This window comes from Chanodichthys erythropterus, chromosome 2 (assembly GCF_024489055.1).
Source record: "Chanodichthys erythropterus isolate Z2021 chromosome 2, ASM2448905v1, whole genome shotgun sequence".
Classification (NCBI taxonomy): domain Eukaryota; kingdom Metazoa; phylum Chordata; class Actinopteri; order Cypriniformes; family Xenocyprididae; genus Chanodichthys; species Chanodichthys erythropterus.
In genome coordinates this window covers 8,251,092-8,278,628 of record NC_090222.1, presented here as the reverse complement: position 1 = coordinate 8,278,628, position 27,537 = coordinate 8,251,092, and the positions used below count along the sequence as shown (strand labels likewise).

General features: G+C 36.8%; 1 protein-coding gene across 1 annotated transcript in view; it reads left to right on the top strand.

Moving 5' to 3' along the window:
• cdkal1 (CDK5 regulatory subunit associated protein 1-like 1) overlaps positions 1-27,537 on the top strand; it is a 472,612-nt gene that overhangs the window by 342,353 nt on the left and 102,722 nt on the right. The window contains exon 10 of the mRNA XM_067400691.1: positions 7,768-7,913. Coding sequence (XP_067256792.1) covers positions 7,768-7,913 — 146 coding nt within the window. The remainder of the gene's footprint in view (positions 1-7,767; positions 7,914-27,537) is intronic.

Below are 27,537 nucleotides of genomic sequence, written 5' to 3'. Positions count from 1 at the left end.
TCTCCTCTCTGTGTGTTTTGTTCCTTGTTTGAGATACACAGTTTGTTTGTTTGATTTATTTATTGATTGATTTATAGTGAGAGGTCATTTCAAATCTAGGAAATTATAAAAAGTCTACACAAACCACACATTTAGAGTGATTCACAGCACAGAAGAATTTGTTCAGATGAAGGCTTAAAGAAAATTTGTCAGATAAATGCTTTTAAAATGGCAGCTATAAAACCACTTTTGAGCAGAAAACAAGTAGCGGTGAGTGGGGTAAGATGAGCCAGTTCATAAGTTGACCCATCACCTGTATCTTGGCAGTCGTACATTTTATTGTCATGCGAGCATATATTGTCGAACCACCCATAATTTCTGCCAGACTGTGAAAAGGAGACACTCATGGGAGGAGTGGAAGGCACCTATTTACTTTAAAAACTGTTTTTGGCTTGTCAAAGTAAAATTTTAGCATAACAGCAGTAATGGCTGTTACATCAAAGCAAATTTGTCCAGGACTAAAAATATGTATGATGCGTATTAGTCATTTAGCAATGGATAAAACCATGCAAATCATTTAGCTAAATATCAGTCTGAATTGGTAAGCTAGCTAGTTTTAACTTACCCCACCACAAGGCACTTAAAAGTTAAAGGGGTCATGAAATGGATTTATTTTTTATTTTTTTATTATTATTATTATTATTATTATTATTATTATTATTATTATTATTATTATTATTATTTTATGTTTCCTGAACTTATAATAGAAATAAATGGCTAATTTATAAAGCTGCATTTCAGCCACCTTTAAGTGGGCACAGAAATACATGACTAGTTTTTAAACAGTTTTATTCACTGGCAAGTGCTTGCTGGATGGTCCAGTATGGATGGAGTTGTGGGTGGTTACACTCTTAGCCCGGATTTTATATTAACTTAAAAATATAATTACAATATACTTAAAATATTTAAGTTTGGTTGCATTACTTATAAAATATAAGTAAATTCTACTAATTTGTGGGTGTATTTGAATGTGTTAATAAATGTAAGTTAAATGCACTTAAATTATGAAGTTTTTCTCCTGACCACGCCTCCTACACACTGGTTTGCGGCAAGTAATGACGCCATTTTGTCGTGGTGTGTGTGAATTCAAGGAGCTGTTGATGAGCAGTTGGAACATTTGTTTTGGCTGTTCTACAGGCATTTTTTCCAAACATTTACCTTTTTATAGTTTTTCACCAAAGGAGAAAATCACAATTTTTAAGTTACCATCATCGAGGGTCAGGGTTTGTTTTAGTTGAGCTCTTGACCCTTGCCTTTTTAATATTAGATTTTGTTTGGGCAGTTTTAACTGCATTAAAACCAACCAGACAAGCAAAGTCAAAAGATGATCAGGTGTTGGGTATGTTTTCACATAATCATTATTTGATCTAAATCACTGAACTCATTTAGAGTCCAATCTCTGAGTTAGATTTACATTATTGATTACAGCAGAACTGTGATTCTACAGTGGAGGATCAACTTTTATAATATTTTTTTTTTTTTTTTTAAGTTGTCCTTATCACAAAAAAATATATATATATATATATATATATATTTTAGGCACATACAGACATCAAGAATCAGCCTGTGAATCTCAACGACGGTGACAAGCAACATGTTCTGATAAACAGATCAACTCTGAACATTAGAAAACAAGCTGCTAAAAAGTCACAGAAAAACAGCAAAATTTAAATAGTGAGAATAAAGAAATTACTAAGACAATTCAGCTCATAATTTATTCATGCAGCAATGCATGATGGGAGGCATGGATGAATTTTGATTGGTGGCAAGTTAACTTGCTTAGTACATTGAACTTAAATATACTAGTTGTAATAACTACAAAGTAATTAATATTACAAAACATTTTAAGTTAAATGAACTTGAATTATTAAGTTCACATTACTTAATCATTACTTAATTTTTTTTTAGGGCAACCAGTTTCCTCAAATTTTTTAAGTAAATTCAACTTATCCGGGCTAACAGTGTAAGTGATTGGCCACCCTGTTCTAATAAAACTGCGACGTCAGCAAAGAGGTGGGTGGAGTAATGATTTGAGCTGGAATATTAGGAAGTGAGATGGTAGGTCCCTTTAGGGTCCCTGAGGGTGTCAAAATGACCGCTGCAAGATATGTGGATATATACAGGCGTGGTATAAAAAGAAGAATTATGCCTTCCGAAATTAAAATAATTTTCATCCCATGATGCTAAAACACCATTAATTCCTTGCTATGGACATGGGCCACCATCATCCCCTGAACTCAATCCTACTGGAACTGTGGAACGTCCTTAAATGGAAGCTCTATGAGGGTGGAGGGCAGTATACCTCTAGGAGGCAATACTGGCACCCTCAAATGAAATACAGGCAGAAAGAAGTTTCGTCTGCTCACCAAGGCTACATTTATTTAATTAAAAATACAGTAAAAAAACAGTAATATTGTGAAATATTATTACAATTTAAAATAACTGTGTACTATTTAAATATATTTGACAAAGTAATTTATTCCTGTGATGGCAAAGCTGAATTTTCAGCATCGTTACTCCAGTCTTCAGTGTCACATGATCCTTCAGAAATCATTCTAATATGATGATTTGCTGCTCAATAAACAATTAGGATTATTTTCAATGTTGAAAACAGTTGTGTACTTTTTTTTAAGGATTCCTTGATGAATAGAAAGTTCAAAAGAACAGCATTTATCTGAAATACAAAGCTTCTGTAGCATTATACACTACCGTTCAAAAGTTTGGGGTCAGTAAGAATTTTTATTTTAATTTTTTTGAAAAGAAATTAAAGAAATGGTCACTTTTATTCAGCAAGGATGCATTAAATCAATCAAAAGTGGCAGTAAAGACATTTATAATGTTACAAAAGATTAGATTTCAGATAAACACTGTTCTTTTGAACTTTCTATTCATCAAATAATCCTGAAAAAAAAAATATTGTACACAAATATTTTGTACAATTGTACACATGAAATGTTTCTTGAGCAGCAGATCAGCATATTAGAATGATTTCTGAAGGATCATGTGACACTGAAGTAGTGATCGACCGATATTGATTTTTTATAACCGATACCGATACAGATTATTTGCATGTTTATGTACCCGATAACCGATATGCAGAACCGATATTTATTTACTGTTATACTTCTGTTTTTGACAATTATTACAACACAAATGAGCTGAACAAACTATTTTATTTATAACAATCACTCCCTCCTTGCATACAAAAAAAAAAAAAAAAACGTATTTAAATATTAATAATATTATAATATTAGCTGGAATATATAACATTGTCAGGAAAGTAACAAACAAAACAGCATGCATCATTGCATTTTCCAACTAGTGTTATTAATTATTATGTTTTGTCGGTCTAGATCATGAAATGCTTTCTGACAAAGTGCTGTAACTTATCTATGCATTTACACAAAACTATAAATTGGGCTACTCAACCACGATCGCGTGTGGAGATACTAAATAATTTCCACAGAGCTGCATTTATTTAGATTTGTATTAACTAAATAATGGTTATGTAGTAAATCAAATGATTATATAATCTAATAAAGTTAAACAGCACTTGTCAGTTGGCATTTTATGATCTAAATTTAATCTAACGTTAAATCATGAAATGCCAACTGACAAAGTGCTGTTTGACTATAACTTAATCAACCGCGATCGCGCATGGAGATAATAAATAATTAATTTCCACAAAGTGGTAGGCTATATTTATATGTGTATTAGCTAAATAATTATGTAGTAAATGATAATATAATCTAGGGTGTTTAAACAAGATAATCTTGTCAAAAGTTTCATTCAGTGGCCGTGCTTAAGCCTCCTGATCATCCGTCAGTTGCTAAGCAATATGAACGAACTTTTTCTTCTAGACCAATGGTGAGCAAATACAACAGATAGAGAATTAAATGCAGCGCTTTTATTTTCAACATGCACTCATTCATGTCTGTTTTATTTAATTCATGTAAAGTTACGTCTTTATTGGGGCAGGACATGACGAATTACACTACGTGACTCAATGAGTTCGTCTCAATTGTTTAGAAACATACAAGCTGCATATCAGGAATGTATGTCTCAGATCTCATTTGTGCATGTCTGTTATGTTAAATAAAGTTGATTAATTAAAGCAAACCAAGTAGAACATATACTTTACCTGTGCACTGAGTTGTTGTTGACTGATCTCCTCAGACGGAGGAAGTATCAAAACGGCCACAAGATGGCGCCGTAAATCGGTGAATCCGATATTACAAAACCGATACCCGATTATGGAAAAATGCTTAAATATCGGGAAAAATATCGGTAAACCGATACATCGGTCGATCACTACACTGAAGACTGGAGTAACGATACTGAAAATTCAGCTTTGCATCACATGAATAAATTACTTTGTCAAATATATTTAAATAGTACACAGTTATTTTAAATTGTAATAATATTTCACAATATTACTGTTTTTACTGTATTTTTAATTAAATAAATGTAGCCTTGGTGAGCAGATGAAACTTCTTTTAAAAACATTAAAAATCTTAGTGGTTCCAAACTTTTGGACTGTACTACATATATATATATATATATATATATATATATATATATATATATTTTTTTTTTTTTTATTTGTTTATTTTATCTGAAAAATTATCCGTCTATGCAGTACATATAACATATTTCTGTTTTGAGTTCATTATAACTCAAAACAGAAATATATTTTGATATCTCAACACAATGTTTTCAAGCTGCATTGTGTATAATTATTTGAAACAAGTTGTTTTGTGTTAATTAAACTGATTGTTTAGAGAAAAAACAAAAATGACGTGTATAATAAATTGGAGGACAGTCTATATACAGTATAATGCATTTAAGATCATGATCGGTTGAGCCTTGTATAAATGATTTACACTACCATTCAGAACTGTTTTCTGTTATAATATATTTTAAAAATGTAATTTATTCCTGTGATGCAAAGCTGCATTTTCAGCATCTTCAGTGTCACATGATCCTTCAAAAATCATTCCAATATGCTATTTTGCTGCTCAAGAAACATGTTATTATTATCAATGTTGAAAACAGTGGTGCTACTGTATATATTTTTGTGGAAACTGTGATTAATTTTATTTTTCATGATTCTTTGATGAATAGAAAGATCAGTAGAACAGCAGAAATGTCTTTACTGTCACTTTTGATCAATTTAATTTTAAACTCTTTGATCGATTTAATAATTTAAACTTGCTTAATACGAGTATTTATTTAAAAAAGAAAATCTTACTGACCCTTAACTTTTGAATGAGTTTGCGCACACATGTGAAGCACATCAGTTGTACTACTGTATGTACATGTGTTAGAGATGTTTAAAGGTCCCGTTCTTCGTGATCCCATGTTTCAAACTTTAGTTAGTGTGTAATGTTGTTGTTAGAGTATAAATAAAATCTGTAAAATTTTAAAGCTCAAAGTTCAATGCCAAGCGAGATATTTTATTTAACAGAAGTCGCCTACATTGAACGGCCAGTTTGGACTACATCCCTCTGCTTCCTTCTTTAATGACGTCACTAAAACAGTTTTTTGACTAACCTCCGCCCACAGGAATACACAAAAAAGGGGGCGAGGTCTTGTTGAGCTCCCACAGAGAAGAGCAAGAGTTGCTTTTGTCGCCATGTTGTCGAAACGCTGTTATTTTCATCCCGCAGTCCAATCACCTTTGTTTGGCCTTCCCAGGGACGCTGTACTTAGAGATCAATGGTTACAATTTATGTTTAACTCGGTTCCCGAAAATTATAATTGTGGTATCCTTACTGCAATAGTTAATGTTGGACTGCAGTGCACATAATGGCCACAAGAGGGGACTATGTTTATGTATATGGCTGTTTTCCGTATCAGGTACTCTTCTGAGTGAGTGCTAACGTTGTACTGTATTTTCTGTCCCTGCTTGTGGAGATTAAAGAGTTCAGTCTCTCTGGAATTATTGTCTTTTGTGTTCATTCGGCATAACACCACAATAATCCACATGTAAAACTATGTGCAGCACACGTTATGGTAAGAGGCGTGACCTTTCCGTGCAAGGAGCGCTAAGCTGCTGTCGAATCACAACACAGGAACCGCTGGCACAATCAGAACTCGTTACGTATTTCTGACTTCATAGAACAAGGAAGTCATCAGCCCGTTTTTATGACAGTGGAAACAGCGGTATACAGATAAGTAAATTATGTGAAAATACTGTGTTTTATTACACACGAAACATGAACACATGTTATATTGCACACTATAAACACAATCAAAGCTTAAAAAAAAAAAAAAAAAACACGAAAAATGGGACCTTTTAAGATGTGTTTTAATGTAAGGTGGTCTAATAACAGCAAAGCTGGTGAGGTGTGATGATGGGGATTGATGGGGTCACATTGTCTGATATCGTCATTGTTCACATTCAGTGGATTCATGTCAGCATTCAGCTCTCTTGTGTTGACTCAGTGTTTGGAGAGTTTAGCTTTGCTTTCCAGCCGTTGATCATCTTAAGAGCTGTCTTATCCTGATCTCTCTGTTCTCTAGGACAACAGAGGGATGTAACTGTAACCAATATATCGCTGCTTCTCTGGGGCCTCATGTATAAAACTTTACGTAGATTTCATCCTAAAAGTGTGCGTATGCATAAAAGTTTTTCAGTACGCACAAGTTTTCAGAATTATAAAACCATGTGTACGCCAGAACCTGTGCAAAATTCCCTTTATAAAACCCAGTCAGCAGAAGATTGTGTGTACATGAATCTCTACCTCGTCTCCTTCCCGAAATAACCATATATGGAGCTTACAACACCTAGTTTTACTATGCATTACATCATCTGCATACCATTTCCATGCATATTCCCATCCACGTGACACCATGTTTAAACGGTAGAAGACATTAGGAAAATATGATTTTAAATGCCATCACATTACATTGCTAAAATCATTCACTATCCTTGTCTTGTTTTAGAAAAATAATCAAACTTGTATAAATTACTGTTCAGAATGTTTTCAGTGAAGAGAATTCTTTTCCAATGGCCAAATAGTATTTTTAATTGTTTTAAATAAATCAAATTTTTGCAATTTTACCAATAAGGTAAACACAGCCTATATTTGAGAAATAATATATTTATATATTTTTAATTGAAACGGATAGGCTGCCTTATTTTTACATTGTAAATTACTGTCTGACTGCGCGTCACTGACAAAACATTTTAAAAATAAAATGTGCATATCTCAGTTTCCTTCAAAATCTATCCTTCAAACACAATGGCATTTTTCATAATATTGTGAAGACCATGAAATAGGTTATCTTTAGGCTACTGTCTGTTTGTGCACGACACCAGCAGCACACCTGCGTTCAGCAGAGGTTGTACATTGTACATTTTTCTCTGAACACTCACAGATGATCTTGAGTTTACCACTGCAAACATTGTCATCAGCTACTATTGCAGCACTGCAGTGAAACATTAGCTGTCTAAGTTAACCCTGAGCAACTGTGGTGACATGGCTAGATTGTGTTACTCTAAACCTCTGATGTGAGAGACGCACTACAGACATCTCATCTGAACACAATTAGTGACACATTTGTTGTATATGTGTTGTTTAATGGGTAGTTTAGCTTTGCTGATGGTGTTATGTTACAGAGGTCTAAAACCACTGGTGGAAATCAAAGCTTTCTCTCTCTTACACTCTTCTTCCATCACATTATGTTTGTATTGTAGCTCACCTCCTTTTTACCGTCCAACAGGAAATGGCCAAAATCCTCAACCACCCGAGAGTCTATGCCTTCCTCCATGTGCCTGTCCAATCAGCATCTGACAGTGTCCTGATGGACATGAAGAGAGAGTACTGCTGTGCCGACTTCAGACGGGTCATGGATTTCCTCAAGGAGAAGTGAGTACCTACATTCACCTACTAATGATCACTGTTTCTTCATGATGGACACTTGACTGGCGCTTCCGGTCATACGTGTGTTGATGAACAGACAGCAAAATGCTTTTTATTATTTTAATGCTCTTAGACTAACGTTTGTCATCCATGTGTTGAATGCAGGGTAATGGTGAATGAAGTGAGCGCTACACTCAGTAGTATGGATTAAATCTTGACATTTCGCAAATGCCAGCTTTTATGAGTTTGATAAGCTTTTCATTACTGTTTGATTATTGCGCTCAAGTGAATTTGTTGGAGAGCAAATCAATGAGACTGAAACACTGAAACATGGGTGCTTGTAGAGGAAACGATAGAGGTCAGTCAGATATCGATGTGTGTAGTTCAAAATTGAGCAAGAAACACTCTTCATCCTTCTGATGACATCATACTGTAGTAAGGAGCAGACAAATGTACACCTCTGTATGGACGGAGGATATGCATCACTAGGTGTGACTGTCCTGTCTGTTTTTTGTTTGTCTGAGTGTGTGTGTACTTGTTTAGCTGTACCTGTGAGGGCCAGTTGTCCTCATTAATATAGTGAAAAATGTGATAACCACCTTGTGATGGTATTTTGTGTGTTGGTTTGCAAAGTGATTCAGGCTTGAAAGTTTGTTCAGTGTTCAATGTTCAACTTTCAGAATCCGAAATCAGATTCAGGTTTTGTTTGGATTGGTGAAAATCACTGCATGTAAAATACCTGCTCAGTCTGTTTGGGAGAAAGAGAGAAACAGATGTTGTGTCTGCTTGTCTCCCGCTCTATTGTGACTCTTGTCGGCAGGTGCTGATAATCAGGTGTAAATGTGACTGTTGATTTAGGTAAGAAATACCTAAGATAAACATCTTTCGACTTTCTACAGAAGGATCAGCCTTTATGAAGGTCAATGATCACACTATGACTACAGCAGCTATCAGCAGTGTTTGTGTGTTGAACGTGATGCTGTACTCCTTCAGTAGAGTCCCTGCCATCCTCTTTTACGGTTCTCAGTGTTGAGGTAAATGGTGAACACCATATGAGTGAGAATATTGAAAGCAAATGAGAGGTAACATGACTTTCTTCCTTACAAAGTTTTTCGCTGAATGTCATAATAATTTGTTACATTTATATAGTGTTCAAAGCACTTTACATATGGAAGGCAGAATCTTCTCAACCACCACTAATGTGCAGCATCCACAGATGCCGACTGACCCTTATACCTCAGACAGAGAGCTCACTTTACCAGCAGCAGTGCTGCAGAGGTCAAACAACTGTTACCATATCAAGTCACACAGAGTTGTTTCAGACAACTTGACGCGTAATTTCTGCTCACCACAGAACTTTAGACAAGTAACGCTGAAAAACCTTTCCACTTGATGTCAGAGACTGGGTTGAACTACAAACCCGATTCCAAAAAAGTTGGGACACTGTACAAATTGTGAATAAAAACAGAATGCAATGATGTGGAAGTTTCAAATTTCAATATTTTATTCAGAATACAACATAGATGACATATCAAATGTTTAAACTGAGAAAATGTATCATTTTAAGGGAAAAATAAGTTGATTTTAAATTTCATGGTGTTACGTCCCAGGACGTATATTGTTTATTGTTTTGTTGTTCTGTGACTGTGTATGTGACACTGTCTCTCTGATGCCCAACAGCCTGCTGGGAAGTGTAGTTTTTTTTCCCTATTTCCTCTGTTCCTCCCTGTCCTCTTGCAGGAGCCCAATTGATGCCACCTGTTCCTCATTAGAGTATGAAGAGGAGCTTGCATTTACACCGCAGGAGCTGGCTGTTCCCCAGAGAGAGTGTGGCCTGTCTTCCCTCCCAGAACTTTTGTTGTCTTGGCTGTTGTGAAAGCCTCTTTAAGAGAAACCTGTTGTATTTGCCGGTGTGAAAGCTTCTTTAAGAGAAACCTGTTGTATTTGCTGGTGTGAAAGCTTCTTTAAGAGAAACCTGTTGTATGTGCTGTTGTGGCAGTGTGTAATTGCCCCATTATTAATGTTGCAGACGCAGTAGGGAGGTGGGTGCCTTTTTTTGTTTTTACTAACCCCTACTTTCCCCTGTTTTTGGTTAGTGAGGCAGTCAGGTAAGAGATTTGTTGTTTATTTGATGTTTTGTTTTGATAGGTTATTTAGACTCCCTTACTCCAGTTAGCTTACTCCTTTTGTTTGTTACTTTGGCTTTAACCCCCTCCCGAAGCTAGAAGCGTCTTGTTAGTTATCCTTATTATTTTGCCTTATCCTTGATTGTTATAAGAGACTTTATGTTAAATAAACCTTTTGAAGAGTTATTTTGTGTTTGTGTGAGTTCTGGGAGTGCAGACTGAACCAACTCTCTCTCATTTTTGCCCTGTGTTTTTGAAGGGACATATTTTTTATTACTTTTTATTTCTATATGTTGCTCTCCCGCCACCCCTAGACAAAAGGGGGACGTAACAATGGCATTAACACATCTCAAAAAAGTTGGGACAAGGCCATGTTTACCACTGTGTGGCATCCCCTCTTCCTTTTATAACAGTCTGCAAATGTCTGGGGACTGAGGAGACAAGTTGCTCAAGTTTGGGAATAGGAATGTTGTCCCATTCTTGTCTAATACAGGCTTCTAGTTGCTCAACTGTCTCAGGTGTTCTTTGTCGCATCTTCCTCTTTATGATGCACCAAATGTTTTCTATGGGTGAAAGATCTGGATTGCAGGCTGGCCATTTCAGTACCCGGATCCTTCTACGCAGCCATGATGTTGTAATTGATGCAGTATGTGGTCTGGCATTGTCATGTTGGAAAATGCAAGGTCTTCCCTGAAAGAGACGATGTCTGGATGGGAGCATATGTTGTTCTAGAACTTGGATATACCTTTCAGCATTGATGGTGCCTTTCCAGATGTGTAAGCTGCCCATGCCCCACACACTCATGCAACCCCATACCATCAGAGATGCAGGCTTCTGAACTGAGCGCTGATAACAACTTGGGTTATCCTTGTCCTCTTTAGTCAGGATGACATGGTGTCCCAGTTTTCCAAAAAGAACTTCAAATTTTGATTCGTCTGACCACAGAACAGTTTTCCACTTTGCCACAGTCCATTTTAAATGAGCCTTGGCCCAGAGAAAATGCCTGCGCTTCTGGATCATGTTTAGATATGGCTTCTTTTTTGACCTATAGAGTTTTAGCCAGCAATGGCGAATGGCGCGGTGGATTGTATTCAGCGACAACTTTTCTTGAAGTATTCCTGAGCCCATGTTGTGATTTCCATTACAGTAGCATTCCTGTATGTGATGCAGTGCCGTCTAAGGGCCCGAAGATCACGGGCATCCAGTATGGTTTTCTGGCCTTGACCTTGACACACAGAGATTGTTCCAGATTCTGTAGATGATCATTATCATCTCATTCTGTAGATGATGATAACTTCAAACTCTTTACAATTTTTCTCTGAGAAACTCCTTTCTGATATTGTTCCACTATTTTTTGCCGCAGCATTGGGGGAATTGGTGATCCTCTGCCCATCTTGACTTCTGAGAGACACTGCCTCTATGGGAGGCTCTTTTTAAACCCAATCATATTGCCAATTGACCTAATAAGTTGCAAATTGCTCCTCCAGCTGTTCCTTATATGTACATTTAACTTTTCCGGCCTCTTATTGCAATCTGTCCCAACTTTTTTGGAATGTGAGCCAATATTTGGCATGACATTTCAAAATGTCTCACTTTCAACATCTGATATGTTATCTATATTCTATTGTGAATAAAATATAAGTTTATGAGATTTGTAAATTATTGCATTCCTTTTTTATTCACAATTTGTACAGTGTCCCAACCTTTTTGGAATCGGGTTTGTATATGTGTGTGAGATCCCGGAGGTCTCATCTGACAGCCATGGTGTATTTGGGAGCGTAGAGGCAAATGTTCTTACGTGACACAGATGGAGTTTGGTTATGGGGTGAGAAAAGGACTCGTGGGAGGGATGAGACAGTGAAACTGATTTGTTCCTATGTTCAGCCTGATAAAGAATTTGTTTGCAGGACACAAGATGAGAGGCCTCGTCATATGGATGACACACTCACTGGTTCCTGTTTAAGACTCTTGCAAACTTCTGGTTTCGCACCCAGGTTGCCAACAAACCCCATATATCGCTTCCTCTGAACTTTCCAAGAGTCATTATAATACGATTTTCACAATCTGAAGTCAACAGCTCCGGCAGTCTGTCAGTCTCTCTGAGAGGTGTTTAAGCCTCAGTGAGTAGGACTCCTAAAAGCCAGAGCTATTACAATCACCTTCTCTCATGCTAAATTAAAGTGATTCAAATTCCAGTCTGGAGAACAGGGCTAATGACACTAGCATTTGATGAATGCAGTAATAATGTGCAATAAGTGGACTCACCCGGTGTGGAACGAGCTCAAGATGAGTCTGCTTCTCTGGTAATATCATAGAGAGGTCATTAAAGGTGTTTCTAAGGAGAGCTATTGCTTCTCGATGTATTCATGAACCCCACCACCAGCAACCATGATTCCAGACCTCTCGTACCGTGATTGGTCATAAGAGCAAAAAAAAAAAAAAATTATTAAAAAATAAATTACAAACAATATCTGTAAAATTAAAAATGTGGCTGTTGGGGCTGCACAATTAATCGGACAATTAGAGAAAAAAAAACAAGAGTTGAGCGTCCTTCTGTGAGATGAAGTGCCACCTTAAGGCAGGAACCCGTCAGGCAGTTTTTGTTCATCAGCCAACCAAGTTTCCTCAGTGTGTTCCGCACCATTGGCTGAAGTTGGTCCTCGTCTCCTTTTTTTTCAGCCAATTTGACATGTTGAATCGGCGTCAGAGCTCGTCGGTCCGTTGGACCATCTGATCATTCTGATTGGCTGTTCAGCTACTGCCACCTGCTGGTTCGGAAAGGCATTTCATCTTATGCAGGCTCAGAACTGACATGCTACTTGGCCGTCGACTGTCGGTTTGGTGTGTCAGGCCAATTTTGGACCCAGATGCTGCCAACGTGAGCCAACCCCGCAGTCTTCTTTCATCACCACTAGTTCGTCGGCGTCAGCTTGGTGTGTTCCTGCCTTTCCACAGAATAAATCAGTCATGTGTTTAGTAGTCATGTTTAATCAATCAAAACGTTTCAATCTTCTGTTTATTCAGCTACAGCGATAGTATGGGATATCCTGGAATGACGTGTGTTCTACTTCAGCAGCAGGGCATATTTGCAGTTTCTGCGTTAGAGCGCCCTCTTGCGTTCAAATGGAGAATCATTTACTACTGATCACAGAGCCGTCACAGCCTTTGCCAAATCTTGTGCGATAAAATTGTGATAGATCGTGCAACTCTATTGGCTGTTATTTTAATTATGATGCCTTTAATGACAAATTAGAGTAATTCTCTTTTTATTTATACAGAAAAATTACTGTATTATTTATACAGTATTTTTTTTCTGTATTAAAGAGAGTTCACCCAAAAATGAAAATTATCCCATAATTTACTCACCCTCAAGCAATCCTAGGTGTATATGACTTTGTTCTTTCAGCCAAACACAATCAGAGTTACATTAAAAAATGTCCTGACTCTTCCAAGCTTTATAATGGGAGTGCATGATGGAATTTTTTTAAACCCAAAAAATGCATTCATCATAAAAGTAATCCATATGGCTCCAGGGGGTTAATAAAGGCCTTTTGAAGTGAATAGAGGGTATGCACGTGACGTCACCATCGACCGTTACAACTGCGGTCATGGCCACTGAGTGGCAAAAGACTGAAGGGGCTCGCACACCGGACGCGAAAACTCATGTCTCGCCACGTCTTTAAAATTCAAACGCATTGTTTTTTATGACTTAAGCACACCGGCAGCGCGGCGCTGAGCTTCGCGTCCGGTGTGCGAGCCCCTTGAGCAGCAGCATTGGTTTTCAGCGTGAATGTCGTGAAAAACACACAAAACACATCCAAAACGGGGAAGAGCTTTGTGATTGACTGTACAAATAGCTTTGACACAAACCCTGAGGTATATATTTAAAAACTGCAGAAAGCAACAGGGAAAAAAGCAAATGGATCACTGCAATTCACAGAAACAGCTCGACTTCAGGCAGAGAAACATGGATTTGCAGTTATCATTTTGTGTCAAATTGTTGGATTTTGAGGTAAAATCATACCGTATATATTGTATTGTTATATATTAGTTTGACAACTCAATTAAATATTTTCCATCTTATATTCTGCATAATTTGGTTTTTCAATAAACAGCACTGACAAAAACGACACTATAAAACTATATATGTTTTAGGGCTGGACACTATGACGATATAACATTGATATAAGTGATTACACGGATTTAAACCTACTTATATTGTAGTTATATAAAATATTCACAGGCAGATTTGCTTTATGTGTCTCCGCCGTCGAAATCAGGCACATATAAATGTCAGGAAACACGACTCCAGGCTGCATGTCAATATTCATGGATTAGGTTTATTTGATAAGTTGTAAGGAACACATTCAGTTCCAACCTTTAGTGTAATCATTTCTTTTACTCGTGTTTTCGCAGTTTCCCCTGTTAAATCCAGTCACGCAGCAGGTTCTTTTGCCACTCAGTCCAGCTGAGGGAGCCCATTTTCGGCGGGAAAGTGACGTCAATGCATACCCTCTATTGATGCGTTTTTGTAAGAAAAATACCCATAATTATAACTTTATGAACTAATCACTAGTTTCTGGTAACGATTGTATGAATTTAGTTCCGGCGGAAGAGTGAACATTGACCCAACACATGAAGACGGAAGAGAAGTAAAACAAGATTTTTTTTAAAGAGAAATGCTGGAGAAGCTTGATTTTTTTTTTTTTTTTTTTTTTGCCCAGCCCTATTTGTTTGAACCATGAGAGGTGTCTACTCTAATATAAGCTTACGCTACACCTACGTCCTACACAATATGCTGGAACTTTATTTATTTTTTCTTTCCTTAATATTTTTCTTACAAAAACCCATCACTTCAGAAGGCCTTTCTTAACTCCCTGAGGTCTGAAAACGCGCCGGCGCATTTTGCAGTTTTTTTTTTTCACATTGCAGCAAAACAGACTTAAAATACTCCGTCATTTTTTTGTCAGAGACATAAGTAATATATCAATTGAAACTATAGAATATCTTCTTTTATTTGTATACACTCAGAGTAAAAACAAAATGTTGTGCTTTTTGTAAAATAAAGAAAACTAAAATGATGCATGATCTGTCCTCTCCCTCTGAACAAAGTCTAATCTGATAGTTCTCAGAAAATAATCTGTATGAAAAGAGACACATGTCAGAAGTCCGTGATTCAGCTCATTATCTGCTAATGCGCCCACACCCACGGAGCCAGCACTATTCAGAGGCAAATTATGAGTCAATACAGGCATTCATCGTCTCAATTGTGTATTTATTGTCTTGAAAAGTGTCTATCTGTATGTAAAAGCCATGGTTAACAACCTTTGGAAGACATGCCATTAGTTCCTGATATGTCCTCTTCTTCTGTAGAATAATTTGTGGTAGTATCACCTGAAAACACCAGCGCTCATAGTTATGACAATGAATATAGAATAAATATAACTCCTCTATATAGAAAATTGACATAAACATATGAGAATCCATCAATATTTCTCCAAATGTGAATGCTTTTAAACTAAAAGCCTATAATCAGACTCTTTGCATCACAGAAATACATTATATTTTAAAGAATATAATAGAATACCATTATTTTAAATTGAGCTGAGACATGATTAGAGGTTTTTTTCACAGCCTACCTGACTGAAAGGCCTCATTAATATGCAAGTCATTTCAGGTCATTATTATGCAATTATTTTGTCTTCTCAGGTGTAAATGAGCCATTATTCATGATCATTCACGCCTCCATGCATACTGTGTTTCTTGACAAAAAGTGTCTTGCAAAAACTAAATCAATATATTGTTTTATATGAACAAGTAGGCATTATAATGTTTACATAATTTTGAAGCAAAAACTCTAGCCTACAACCTCCAATACCCAGAAGTCTTGTAAACACAAATTTAATATATATTTTTGGCCTTATTTCAGTGACTTATTTTTTTATTTTTTTTTTTTCAATAACCATGCATAAACGTTATTCCTTCAAAAACACAAACATGTGCATACATGTTCCTCACATATTATGGTAGCCTAGTTTGTGCTGAATACAGTGTAATGACAAATCAGCCTCAGACTTCAGAGGGTTAACCCCCTGGAGCCGAATGGATTTCTTTTATGATGGACGTATGCGCTTTTTTGGCCTTTAAAAAAATGGCAGCATTCACTCCCATTAGAAAGCTTGGAAGAGTGAGGATATTTTTAAATATTTATTTTTTGTGTTTTGATTGTGTTTGGCTGAAAGGAGAAAGTCATATACACCTAGGATGGCTTGAGTGTGAGTGAATTATGGGATAATTTTCATTTTTGGGTGAACTATCCCTTTAAGAAAACAGATAAAAACTGTATAAATAATACAATATTATTATTATTATTATTATTATTATTATTCTGTATAAAAAATGAGAATTACTCTAATTTGTCATTAATGGCATCATAATTAAAATAACAGACACATTTTTAATTTTACAGATATTGTTTGTATTTGTTTGTTTATTTATTTATTTATTGATTGATTGAATGAACTATCCCTTTAAATTACATATATGGATGTCAAATTTAAAAACAAATATAATGGCAATAATAATTCACAAAATCACCACCAGATGCCAGAAAGGGACAGTTGGCTGCATTGCTAACACAGTAAAGAAAAAAATGTTAAAGTCAAATGACTGGCAGCAACAACTACCAAACAAATATGTAAAATTAAAGTAAAATATCCTAATTTAAATTAAGTGAAAACTTTTACAGAATTTTTCATGAAATGATGTATAGAAAAACACTGTTATTTTACAGGTATTTCCTGAATTATTACAATCAAACACCTTCAGAAAATTAAACACTAACAGATCTCACAAGATCTGTGTCTTCAATTATTACAAGCCAGTTTGACTATTTCTTAGATACAAAAGTTCTTAGAGGTTTAGTTGATGTTTTATAAATAGAAAATGTTTTATATTTATTAGGAAAAAAAAAGTTTTGTCACCATTATTGTGATCAGTACTTGCTTTAGTTGACCCTTGACTTATGGCCTTGACTATATTGCCCTTGGCAATATTATTTTTTTCTCTGGCTACTTTAAATGTATTTCTAAAGCACATTTGTTATTGCAAAAAAAGTGCAAGAGAAAATCTGATCAGATGATGTTGGCTACTTATTGGTGGTGATGTAGTCATGTCCTGATTCACTACCCAGAGTCAAATCTCTGATTAAATTATTTAATACTACAGTATGAGTTGTTAATTTCACAATGTTTATTGTAGATGTTTTAAAACAACATCTAAACCTGTTAATTCTCAATAAGAACTGTTGTTTAATGTTCTCTTGGGATTTAAAGGGTTTCTGTATTGTCTGAGTTTTGTTGGCTATTGTGCTGAAGAGTAGCGCCTGTGCTTCAGTCAAGGATGAGCCAAGAAACATTGATGTTGTGCTGCATGTTGATTTATTTAAAGCCAGTAACTGTGTAGTCACTAATGTAGTGATGTCTATAGTTACATTAGCTCAAATGTGTCCTAATGGATGTCCTCCAAGGTTCTTTACCATTAGGCCTATCAGAGTCCCTCATGTTCAGCCATGAGAACTGAAGAACCAGCTTTGGCAGCTTTCTGAGCAACTTTTCAACTCAAATGATTTTCTTCTCTTCTTTTGTGAAAAGTTTCTCTCACCTCAGCTAGGAGAGAGTGACATGTTAACCTTTAACACCAGTGTGGGCATCCATGAGCCTTTTTAAGCATGAGCCGCCGATTAAAGGGCTGTAGCTGTTGTGAATCTTTCAATATTGTAAAGTTACTTTGAGATCTCTGTTGACTTCATATGTGATTGACCACACAGGTTTTACCCTAATAAACTAGTTTTAAGGTCTGTAAATGTTTGAGTTTGGATGAAGATCAGTGTTGAGAAGTGTTGATAATGTGTGATGTTCTTCGTGAGTGGTGTATCTGTTCAACAGATGCACTGCAGCCAACACCAGTTTTTTTTTTTTTTTTTTTTTGGGTGGTCTCAGTCTCGTTAACAGATTACACAGGCGTTAAAAGTAAAAAAAAAAAAGATTGTTTCATGATTTTCAGATTAGTGTAGGGGTGGATGAAGATAAACGTTTATTCATGCATGCACCCTATATTTTGTTGATTAATTTTCATTTATTCTCAGAAGTCTTCATTTCTGTCTTTAGCTCACAAATAATAATGAATCCTGAGGGTTAGGGTTAGAATGTGGAGTCTTTCTTTCTGTTTTTCTTACACTGACAGTATAAATGTTAAAAGATCTTAATACTTGAATGTAAAGTTTTATAGACACATCATTCAGTTTTGTATGATTGCAAGAGCAGGAGTTGTCATCAGAGATGAAGCATCAGTTGTTCTCTGAATCAGATGATGCTGGTGATTCATGATTCAGATCATCAGCACACTTGAGAGTCCAGTGTAGACAATCCGCTGCTCTTTCAGGCCGGTAACTGAACCTGATCCTTCACCAGACAATGTTTATCTTACACTTTAATTTTGCTGAGAGGTGTTGAAGCATGTGTGAGCGTGCAAATGCAGTGATGGAGAGTCACGGAGATGTTTACAGACTCTCTCTTCTGTAGGCTGTTGCATTCGCTAGACAAACAGCCTCATGGGTGATAATGTATTTGTAGTTAGTCATTATGTTTCTCAATACTGTGTGATCTCACCGGTGTTTCTGTCCTTGGGTTAAGCATAGCATTACCTGTTGATCAGGCCAGAGTCTTTTCCTTCTGATGTCTTCTTTTTAATAACACCCTGCCATATTCTCGGCTTCTGCCAAGTTCCCGATGGAAGAAATTAAATTTCTGCTGTGTGGAGTGAAGTAGACAGAAACAAAAGCAGTGTTCATCTGTACTATGATGCACCTCTCTTTTATTTAATGTAAGTATATTAAATGTAGTATATTTGTAGTGTAGTATATATGTATTATATTTAATGTAATGAATAAAGTCATCACGTTTTAAAAAGAAGAAACACTATATATATATATATATATATATATATATATATATATATATATATATATATATATATATATATATATATATATATATATATATATATATATATATATATATATATATATATATATGCATATATATATATATATATATATATATATGCATATATATATAACACTATGCACTTATAAAGTAATATATGCACTTAATATATATATATATATATATATATATATAAAACACATGCACTTATAAAACACTATATATAGATAGATAGATAGATAGATAGATAGATAGATAGATAGATAGATAGATAGATAGATAGATAGATAGATAGATAGATAGATAGATAGATAGATAGATAGATAGATAGATAGATAGATAGATAGATAGATAGATAGATATAGTGTTTCTTCTTTTTAAAACATGATGACTCCCATTTATTTTGCTTGTATAACCATTTATTTTATTATTTGGATTTAGCATAGCTTTTTTTTTTTTTTTTTTTTTTATTAAGGGACAGAATTTCTGCCATTTTTCTTCTCCCAATGCAGGAGGAGTATGAGGTGTATGTGTAGTTAGTGAGACTAAGGATAGGTTAATGTTTCACATGTACACAGGACACCAGAGTGGAGCGAGGGATCAGGGTCCCTTCAGGCAGGAGGGGAAATTTTGGCGCTCTCATGTCTGACTGGCGGGATTTCCCACTCTTGGCACACACTCAGCTCACTTGCCACCCTGAGTCATGCTGTTTGTGTCCTGAAACTTGTTGTTTGTTTCGCGCCGGTTCCCGCCAGACGCCTTCCCGCCTCTGCTCTGATTCCACCTGGTTTAGAGTCTCTTGACAACTCTGTCACTCTCTGTCTTGTTAATCTGTTTGATATGAGTCATTATGTTTTGTCAAACGTGCTGACTCACAGCGCACACACACGTCAACACTATTGTATAACAAAATGTCTCATTGCCTGCATTCACTGTCAAGCACATGCATCAACCAACTTAAACTGTTTTCTGTTTCGCATCGGCTCTTATTGCACAAACCTCTGTTTTCCACCTGAGCAAGAGGTGGAATTTGTGGAACCGGTTCTAGGTGTGTCATGTGTAGGATGGGTCTTTGCTTCCCCCTGAAGGATGAAACATGAGAAGGATGGGTCATTTATTCTGTTGAAATACTGTTTACATGCCTTAATGTGGATAGATGCGTTTAGATGATCTATTCATAGGTTTCTCTGAAAAGAGTAACGCTTTAAAACATTGATCTGTTTTTGCCAAGGAGGTCAGTTGTACCTGGACGATATTGTCTGTCGGCATTCCCTTTCTGGAGCCACTGGAATATGACAAGAATATGACAAGAACATGACGTCACAGACAGCAGACAGGACAAATATGAGAGTTGGACTCACTCTTATATAGAGCCTCCAGAAAACACTGATAAACATCTGCAAGAACAGAAAACAATAAAATTGAGGCTGCATTTTATAATTAATTTAGTCAATTATTAGAGATGCAGAAGAGTGACTGCATTCACAATACAACATCAAGTGTCTCATTGCTTTTATTAAAAAAGAAGCCAAACTTTGACCCCTTGGTTTGAGCATCCCCGACACAGTAACGTTGACTCGACCAATGGTGTTAAAGGGATAGTTTACCCAAAAGTGAAAATAATCCCATGATTTACCCACCCTCAAGCCATCCTAGGTGTATATGACTATCTTCTTTCAGACGATCACAATCGGAGATATATTTAAAAATATCCTTGCTCCTCCAAGCTTTATAATGGTTGTGAATGGGGGGCCACATTTTTAAGCAAAAAAAAAAAAAAAAACAAAGCATTTGGGGAGGTGTTCAAAATGTGGTCCCCCATTCATGACCATTATAAAGCTTGGAGGAGCAAGGGTATTTTTAAATATATATCTGAATGTGTTTGTCTGAAAGACGATGGTCATATACAGCTAGGATGGCTTGAGGGTGAGTAAATCATAGGATAATTTTTGGGTGAACTATCCCTTTAAGGACAGGACTTGTGTGACCAGTGGCCGATGGGGGAATGTTCAGGAAACGGTCATATTTTTTGCAGTTCCCTCTGGTGACACTAGAGGCACTGAAATCACACACCTCATCTTGATCCTGATCAGAGGTTCTGGTATTTCTCTTCTGCATTCCCACATGTTATTTGTCCATGTGTTGAACTTGTTGTGTAATCCATCAGTTGTAACTGGAATAACTTGATGTGTGTTGTCTCTGTCTCAGAGTTGCATAAACAGTGGCTTCATATTAATCTAGTGAGCTGTTTATACTCGCTGACTGCACTGTCACTTACCTACACTACACTGAGTGTGCGATCTTTCTAGAAGTTTTACCAAACCTGTACAAGAAATCTGTAATTAATGTATTTTACATTGAACTTGATTAAATGAAACTGTATCCTTCTGTGGCTGTCATTATGCCTATCTATCTATCTATCTATCTATCTATCTATCTATCTATCTATCTATCTATCTATCTATCTATCTATCTATCTATCTATCTATCTATCTATCTATCTATCTATCTATCTATCTATCTATCTATGAAACATCAAATGCTCAGATAAATTTAATTGAGTTAATCAACAGATTCTTATATAGCCTTCAGCAGTTGTTTTGAAATAAATGGCATTCTTTCTGTGCTTACATGTGAGAATGTGCTAGACATCTTCACACTTCACACATGAGCTGCTCCTGCCGTGTCCCAGCAAGGGACAGGAAGTAGATAAAGAATGACTCATTAACTTTGTCCGCTGACAGTAATAAAGCCTCACTTTGCACCAGCTAATAGTTCCCTGATCAGGATGAGCTGGCCTGTTGGTCATGGACAAGCCACAGTGATAATGATTCTAAATCCTTGAGCACGGAGTTTTTTTGTTTTGTTTTGTTTTGTTTTGTTTTTTCAGAGAAAACCTTTTTTTTTTTTTTTTTTTTTTTTTTTCTGATTTGTATGAAAGGTTCCTCTGTGCTTTATCTTTATTTAGTACTTTAAAGCTCTAGCATTGGGCCTTTGTAGTTTCAGATCTAAATCAGCTTATCTTTTGATTATTCTCTTAATAGCAGTTGAGTTGTTGTCATGTCACAGGCAGAGTTGTTGAGGATGGTCGTCTGAACAGTAGTTTGTCAGAATACTCAAAACAAACAAACAAGCCAAAAAAAAAAAAAAAAAGTAGCTGCAATACATTTCAATCTCACACAGTAACTAACTACATTGAACATTTAAAGGGTCAAGTGTCAATGATATTTATTTATTTATTTGCCAGACAGCTGGCTGCATTATACTTCAACGGATGCATTTACAGTAAACACTAAAACAATAGATTACAACCTAATCTCTACAACTGAGTTGAAAACAGTGATTAGTAGCAGCAGCATTACAACATGCAAGAGTATGACATGGGCCTGCAGATGTGTGTATTTCGGTCATGATCTCTGCCTTTTCTGATTTCACTGACTGTGAGCAAGTTAAATGGCCCAAGTTAATTTCGTTAGCAGAGTCAAGGCTCAGTGCCTGCTCATCTTGAGCTCACTCATGTGTGTGCTACCAGCAAAGCTCAGAACTTCTTACAAATGAGACAGATAAGGCCATGGGGGAGTGCAGGATGAGCATAAAAGAGCCCAATGTGAGACCAGTGAAGAGCATGTTCCACAAATTCACAAATTCCTCAGCTGATTGACATCTGTGGTGCCCATTTCAGTGCCAACATCAGTCAAAACAGAGCAGTGTGTTTTAGACAAGAGATTTTCTGGATGGGTTTACTATAAGAAATGCTAGCAGATGTTCTGAGGACAAATCCAACTAAAGGTTTAAAAGATCATAGAAAAGACTAAACTAGAACAGCACAATGAATCAGAATAAACTGAAGTTGTAATTGGCCATCGTCAAATCTTTAAACCAAAATCCAAATTGCATATATTTTGACAAAATAAGTATTGTTTAACATTCCAATATTGAATGCAGTAATAATAATATTATTAATAATAATAAGATAGACCAAAGGAGATGTGAGTTCTGTTCTAATTTTAGATTCAATTTAAATGGAAGACTTATTTCCTCTCTTTTAAGAAATGTAAGTTCAATTATTTAAAGAGAGACTCCAGTTGTATGTCTGAAAATGACTCCACTTGAAGCGTAAAAGAAAGCAGAGCTGAGCTTCGGTAATGCAACGCAGGGACAAAGTTCAACAGCACTGTCTGTTTTCATAATTAGAGGTCGACCGATAGTGGTTTTTACTGGTAATGTTAACAAAGTTGGACTGCACTGGCCAATAACTACAATTAATCAACTAATAGTTTTTAAAATGGATACGGAATGAAAATAAACAAAATACTCCAAGTAAACATAGTGCTTATTGTACTTATTGTACTTATTAAATGAAATAAATATATAAATATGAATATTAAATATTAATATCTTAATTACGTTAATAACGTTTGTGACAAAGGCCTATTTTCAATTTCCAGGGAGCCTATTCAGCCTAAAAATTCAGATATTGCATCTGTATTCTAGTGTTTTCTTTGGAGTGTCTGATTTGTAACTGAAAACAAGCAATGAGAAATGCATGGTGGTCTGCAGGAACAGATGAGACGAGCTCTGCACTGACTCCTCATGCTGTCCTGTCATTACAAACCCTTGAGGTTCAGGTAGAGTTCTTCTGCTGCCCTGCTCTACAACAAGATAACATCTGCTTGGGACAGAGAGAGTGAAGTCTAAAGACTGTTATTGAGGGCTTTCTTTTAGCATGTCAGAACATTGATGAAACGTGATCCCCCGTGTCACACATGCTTCATGAGCGCAGGTGAGTAAACAGCAGTATGTAAAAGGAATACAAGAAGAGTTGACACATGCTGTGACCTTCACAGCCATTTTATTCCCTAAGAGGGGAATGTTTGTGTTCGACAGCTTATCCTGGATAGGGCCTTTAAGTGCAGATTTCAGATCAGTGACTGCCCTTACAGAAATCAACACATCTTTGGGTAATTTTCTTTATTATGCCCATTGCTGCATCATTTGAGTGTTTAAAGCCGTCATTGTTCTCAGTATCGAAGGATAATGTATTATCTCAGCATTTAATTGCAGGTGGAATTCTCCCTCTGCTTCATGTAATGGATATCACATGAGTGTTTGAGACTGTGGATTGCAGGTATAAAGCAGGCATGGTTCACCTGAAGGGAGTGCAGGTGTGAGCTTCAGCAGGATGTGGACTTGTGAAGTTCTGAATACACCCATTTTAGAAAAGCACAGAGACTGACTTTGTGCCCTGCTTAAAACGACAAGTCACACTGCATGTGTTGCCAAATAAACGTTATCTCATATCAAGAATGGGGTCCATAACCTGTTCAGCTTGTCAGTGTTTTGAATACAAAAGTTAGTTGTTGTTTTTTATTTGTTTTGCATTATTATGCATTCAACTGCTGTCCTTACTACAAGACTGATATGGATGAAATCTGTGTTTTGAAATTTAGCCACCATAAACACAGTGCCTGTGAATTGTTTTGCATGTTCAAAATTGCTAACATCAGATTGGCTTTGAAAGGCATACTTTTGAAGAGAGGACCTGTTGAAAGCAAAATGATGGCTTAAATGTAAGATACATTAAGAGGCTGACCGATTTCCAGGGAAAGATTTAAAAATAAATAAATAAAAATCAATCAAAATCAATCATAGTCTTTCAGAGTTTCCATTTTGCAATGTTAGTTGACATGAGCAACAGAGGCTATTGTCAAATACCTTTATGTAAATATGCACCAACAGAATGTGGCGACTACCGATGAGAGTGCAGAGAGTGGAGTTGATGTAACCACCTGCCATGCATGGTTGGATACAAACATAAGAACAACTACTAGCAAACAGCTGGACAACATCTAGTGATTGGATGACAGTCACTGTAAATTCATCTTCAGAGTTAATCTTCACAAACTTAAACAAAAAACTTACACTTGGCAGCTATTTTATTTTATAAATGCCTCATTCCTGATTCCATGGGCCTTTTCAGTTGAATTGAGAGTAATTTAACATGTAAAAGTGCATAGGAAACTCCAGTAAGTCAGTGGCATATTGAGAGTGGCATGTCCAATGGCCAGATCTTGTTCCAACTCTTGCCATCATCTTTTCATGATTTAATTAAGGTCTCACTCTGATCCTCTGAGTTAGCGTTGGCATTTATTTTCCAGTATGAAAGTTCCTGTGGCCTTTGAACTTGAGGTTTAATTGATGTAAAGTTCAATGATAAACTAAATTGACATTTCATTTACATGTTATACTGTGAGGCCCCAGTGTGCTGCAGTCCCACAGGGACCCGTATCCACACTTCTGTTCCCCACATTCTGGACCTGCCGCATGAAATGCAGGATCACGTAGGAGGACATCTCCCGCATGTAATTCGAGTTATGGTGGGCCAGACATGACCCCGCCACCCACACCACTGCATACAAATCAGGCAGCAGGTAGAGGCCAGTAGTCTGCCATCTCCAGACTTGAAAAAGGACACACAGAAGAGAGACTGAGCTAATGACATCCTATGGGAAGATCTGCCCTTTGTGGACAGATAGACGGATGCGTCCGACAATCACCTTCCTCAAGGTTTTTTTTTCTTTTTCTTTTCTTCTTTCTTAAAAGTTTTCTTGCACTCTGTCTGACAGGGTTGGAGTAGAAATATATTGTGGTGGCAGAGAGATCAAACAATGAGCACTGGAGATTCAATAGCACCAACCCCTGGGAAACATTGTGCTATAATTGAAAGCCTGTGTATACGATTTTTTTTTTTTTTTTTTTAATGATTTCACATTTACAGATGTGCTATTTTTTATTCTATTTGCATTTATTCCATCATGCCTGCAAATATACTTTACACCTAATTTCCCTCTGTGCATGTGATTTTTATGGGTCCATGGGTCAGTCTTACTGTTGATTTTGTATGATTGGAAAGGTTGTAAAGATCACCTGGAGACCGAGAATGAGTTTTGATTATTCTTCACACGTGGGTTCCCTGCGACTTGAAAGCAAACAGCCAGTGTTTATTGGGACTCTGTTATCTCTTAGGTGCTTTTAGGGAGCTGGTTTGCATGGAGCTCATTTCCTGAAGGTGCTCGGAATTCAAGCATGGTGTTGGCCTATAAGCAAATCAGATTGAAATCTGAAGAATTCCAGTGGTTGTTTGTAAAGGCCCGCATGTTCTCCGCAATGCTTCTGAAGCTGGACCTTACCAGGTCTTTGACCTAAAAAACCTCCTGCCTCTGAAGAATGAAAACTCAGTTTCCCTGCTGTTGTTTTGGTTATGTTTACGGACCGCTGACACGGATCTCCAGTGCATCACATCTTCATCTTTACTTCAGGCAGAGCGGATCTCTCTTGAGATTGTTTTTCTGGCTGTGTTTGCGCTTATGAGGCCCACTGAGGGTCTGACTCCTCCAGATGGTGGTATGGCCATGCCAATAGTCTTTTACCTGCTCCACCAACTCACCACCTGCAAGACTGGGCATGCCAAGATGTTACTGGAAGTCGTCCCTATCTTCTGACTAGAGATCATTCCTGTGTGTTCTCCTTCTCTTGATATATTCACACCAGACTGATGATAAATCAGCATAAAATGGCATATACTGTCTGGAACACATGCCAGACAGACTCTGGTAGGACACTTTCCACCTGTGCCATTACGGCTCTGCTCCTCTAGCTTTCTACACCCCATGGCTCATCTGTGGTTGGGACGACCCGTCTCCCTTGAAGTCCTCTATTGACAGGCCATCTGCTGGGCCAACTGTGCTGAACCGGACTGGTGAAAGGCTGCTGGTGTCTCCTGCACTCACCATGTGCCTTGTGTGAGCAGCCAGGACTGCTTGAAAGAAATCAGGAGGCTAATGCTATTTGATTTTATTTTTTTTCTGTTGCTTAATATATAACAAATAAGTCTTTCAAGTAAAGCTTTCAAATAATTCCACTCCATGAATGACTGAAGAGTGAATGTGTGTGAAATGTGTGTGTAGTCTTGATCTCGCAATATCTATCCATCCAAAAGTCATCAGTGTGCACATACTCCCCGACCTCAGGAAATTGAACACAATATCCAGTTGTGCTCATGGATGACTAGTTTGCATGCTACTAAGTGCCTAAGTGTTATTTGTTTGTTTGCTAGTTTATTTGTTTCCTGAATGTTCTTCCTCACTGTATCAGCGCAACACCTGCATGCCTTTGATTTCAGGCAGACTGGTCAAACCAGTGCGTCCAGACTCAGAGGCTGTGTATTAATTCAGGGAATCTGACTGGATCTAATGAGTGACACTCAGTATGTGGGCTGCTTGTGATGTTACCTGTTGCCTGCTGTTGTAGTAAGACAAGAATTTATTCATGGCAAGTTAAAAAAAATGCAAGTTTCACCTATGTCACAGCACGAGAACTAAGTGACAGCGGAAACCATTTTTTCAGTTATCAAGTAAAAACGTTCCACAGCTTCCATACTGATGTCTAACTTTCTCAGTTACACAGTGAAAAGCTTTATTCAGAGAGTGAGAAATTTGT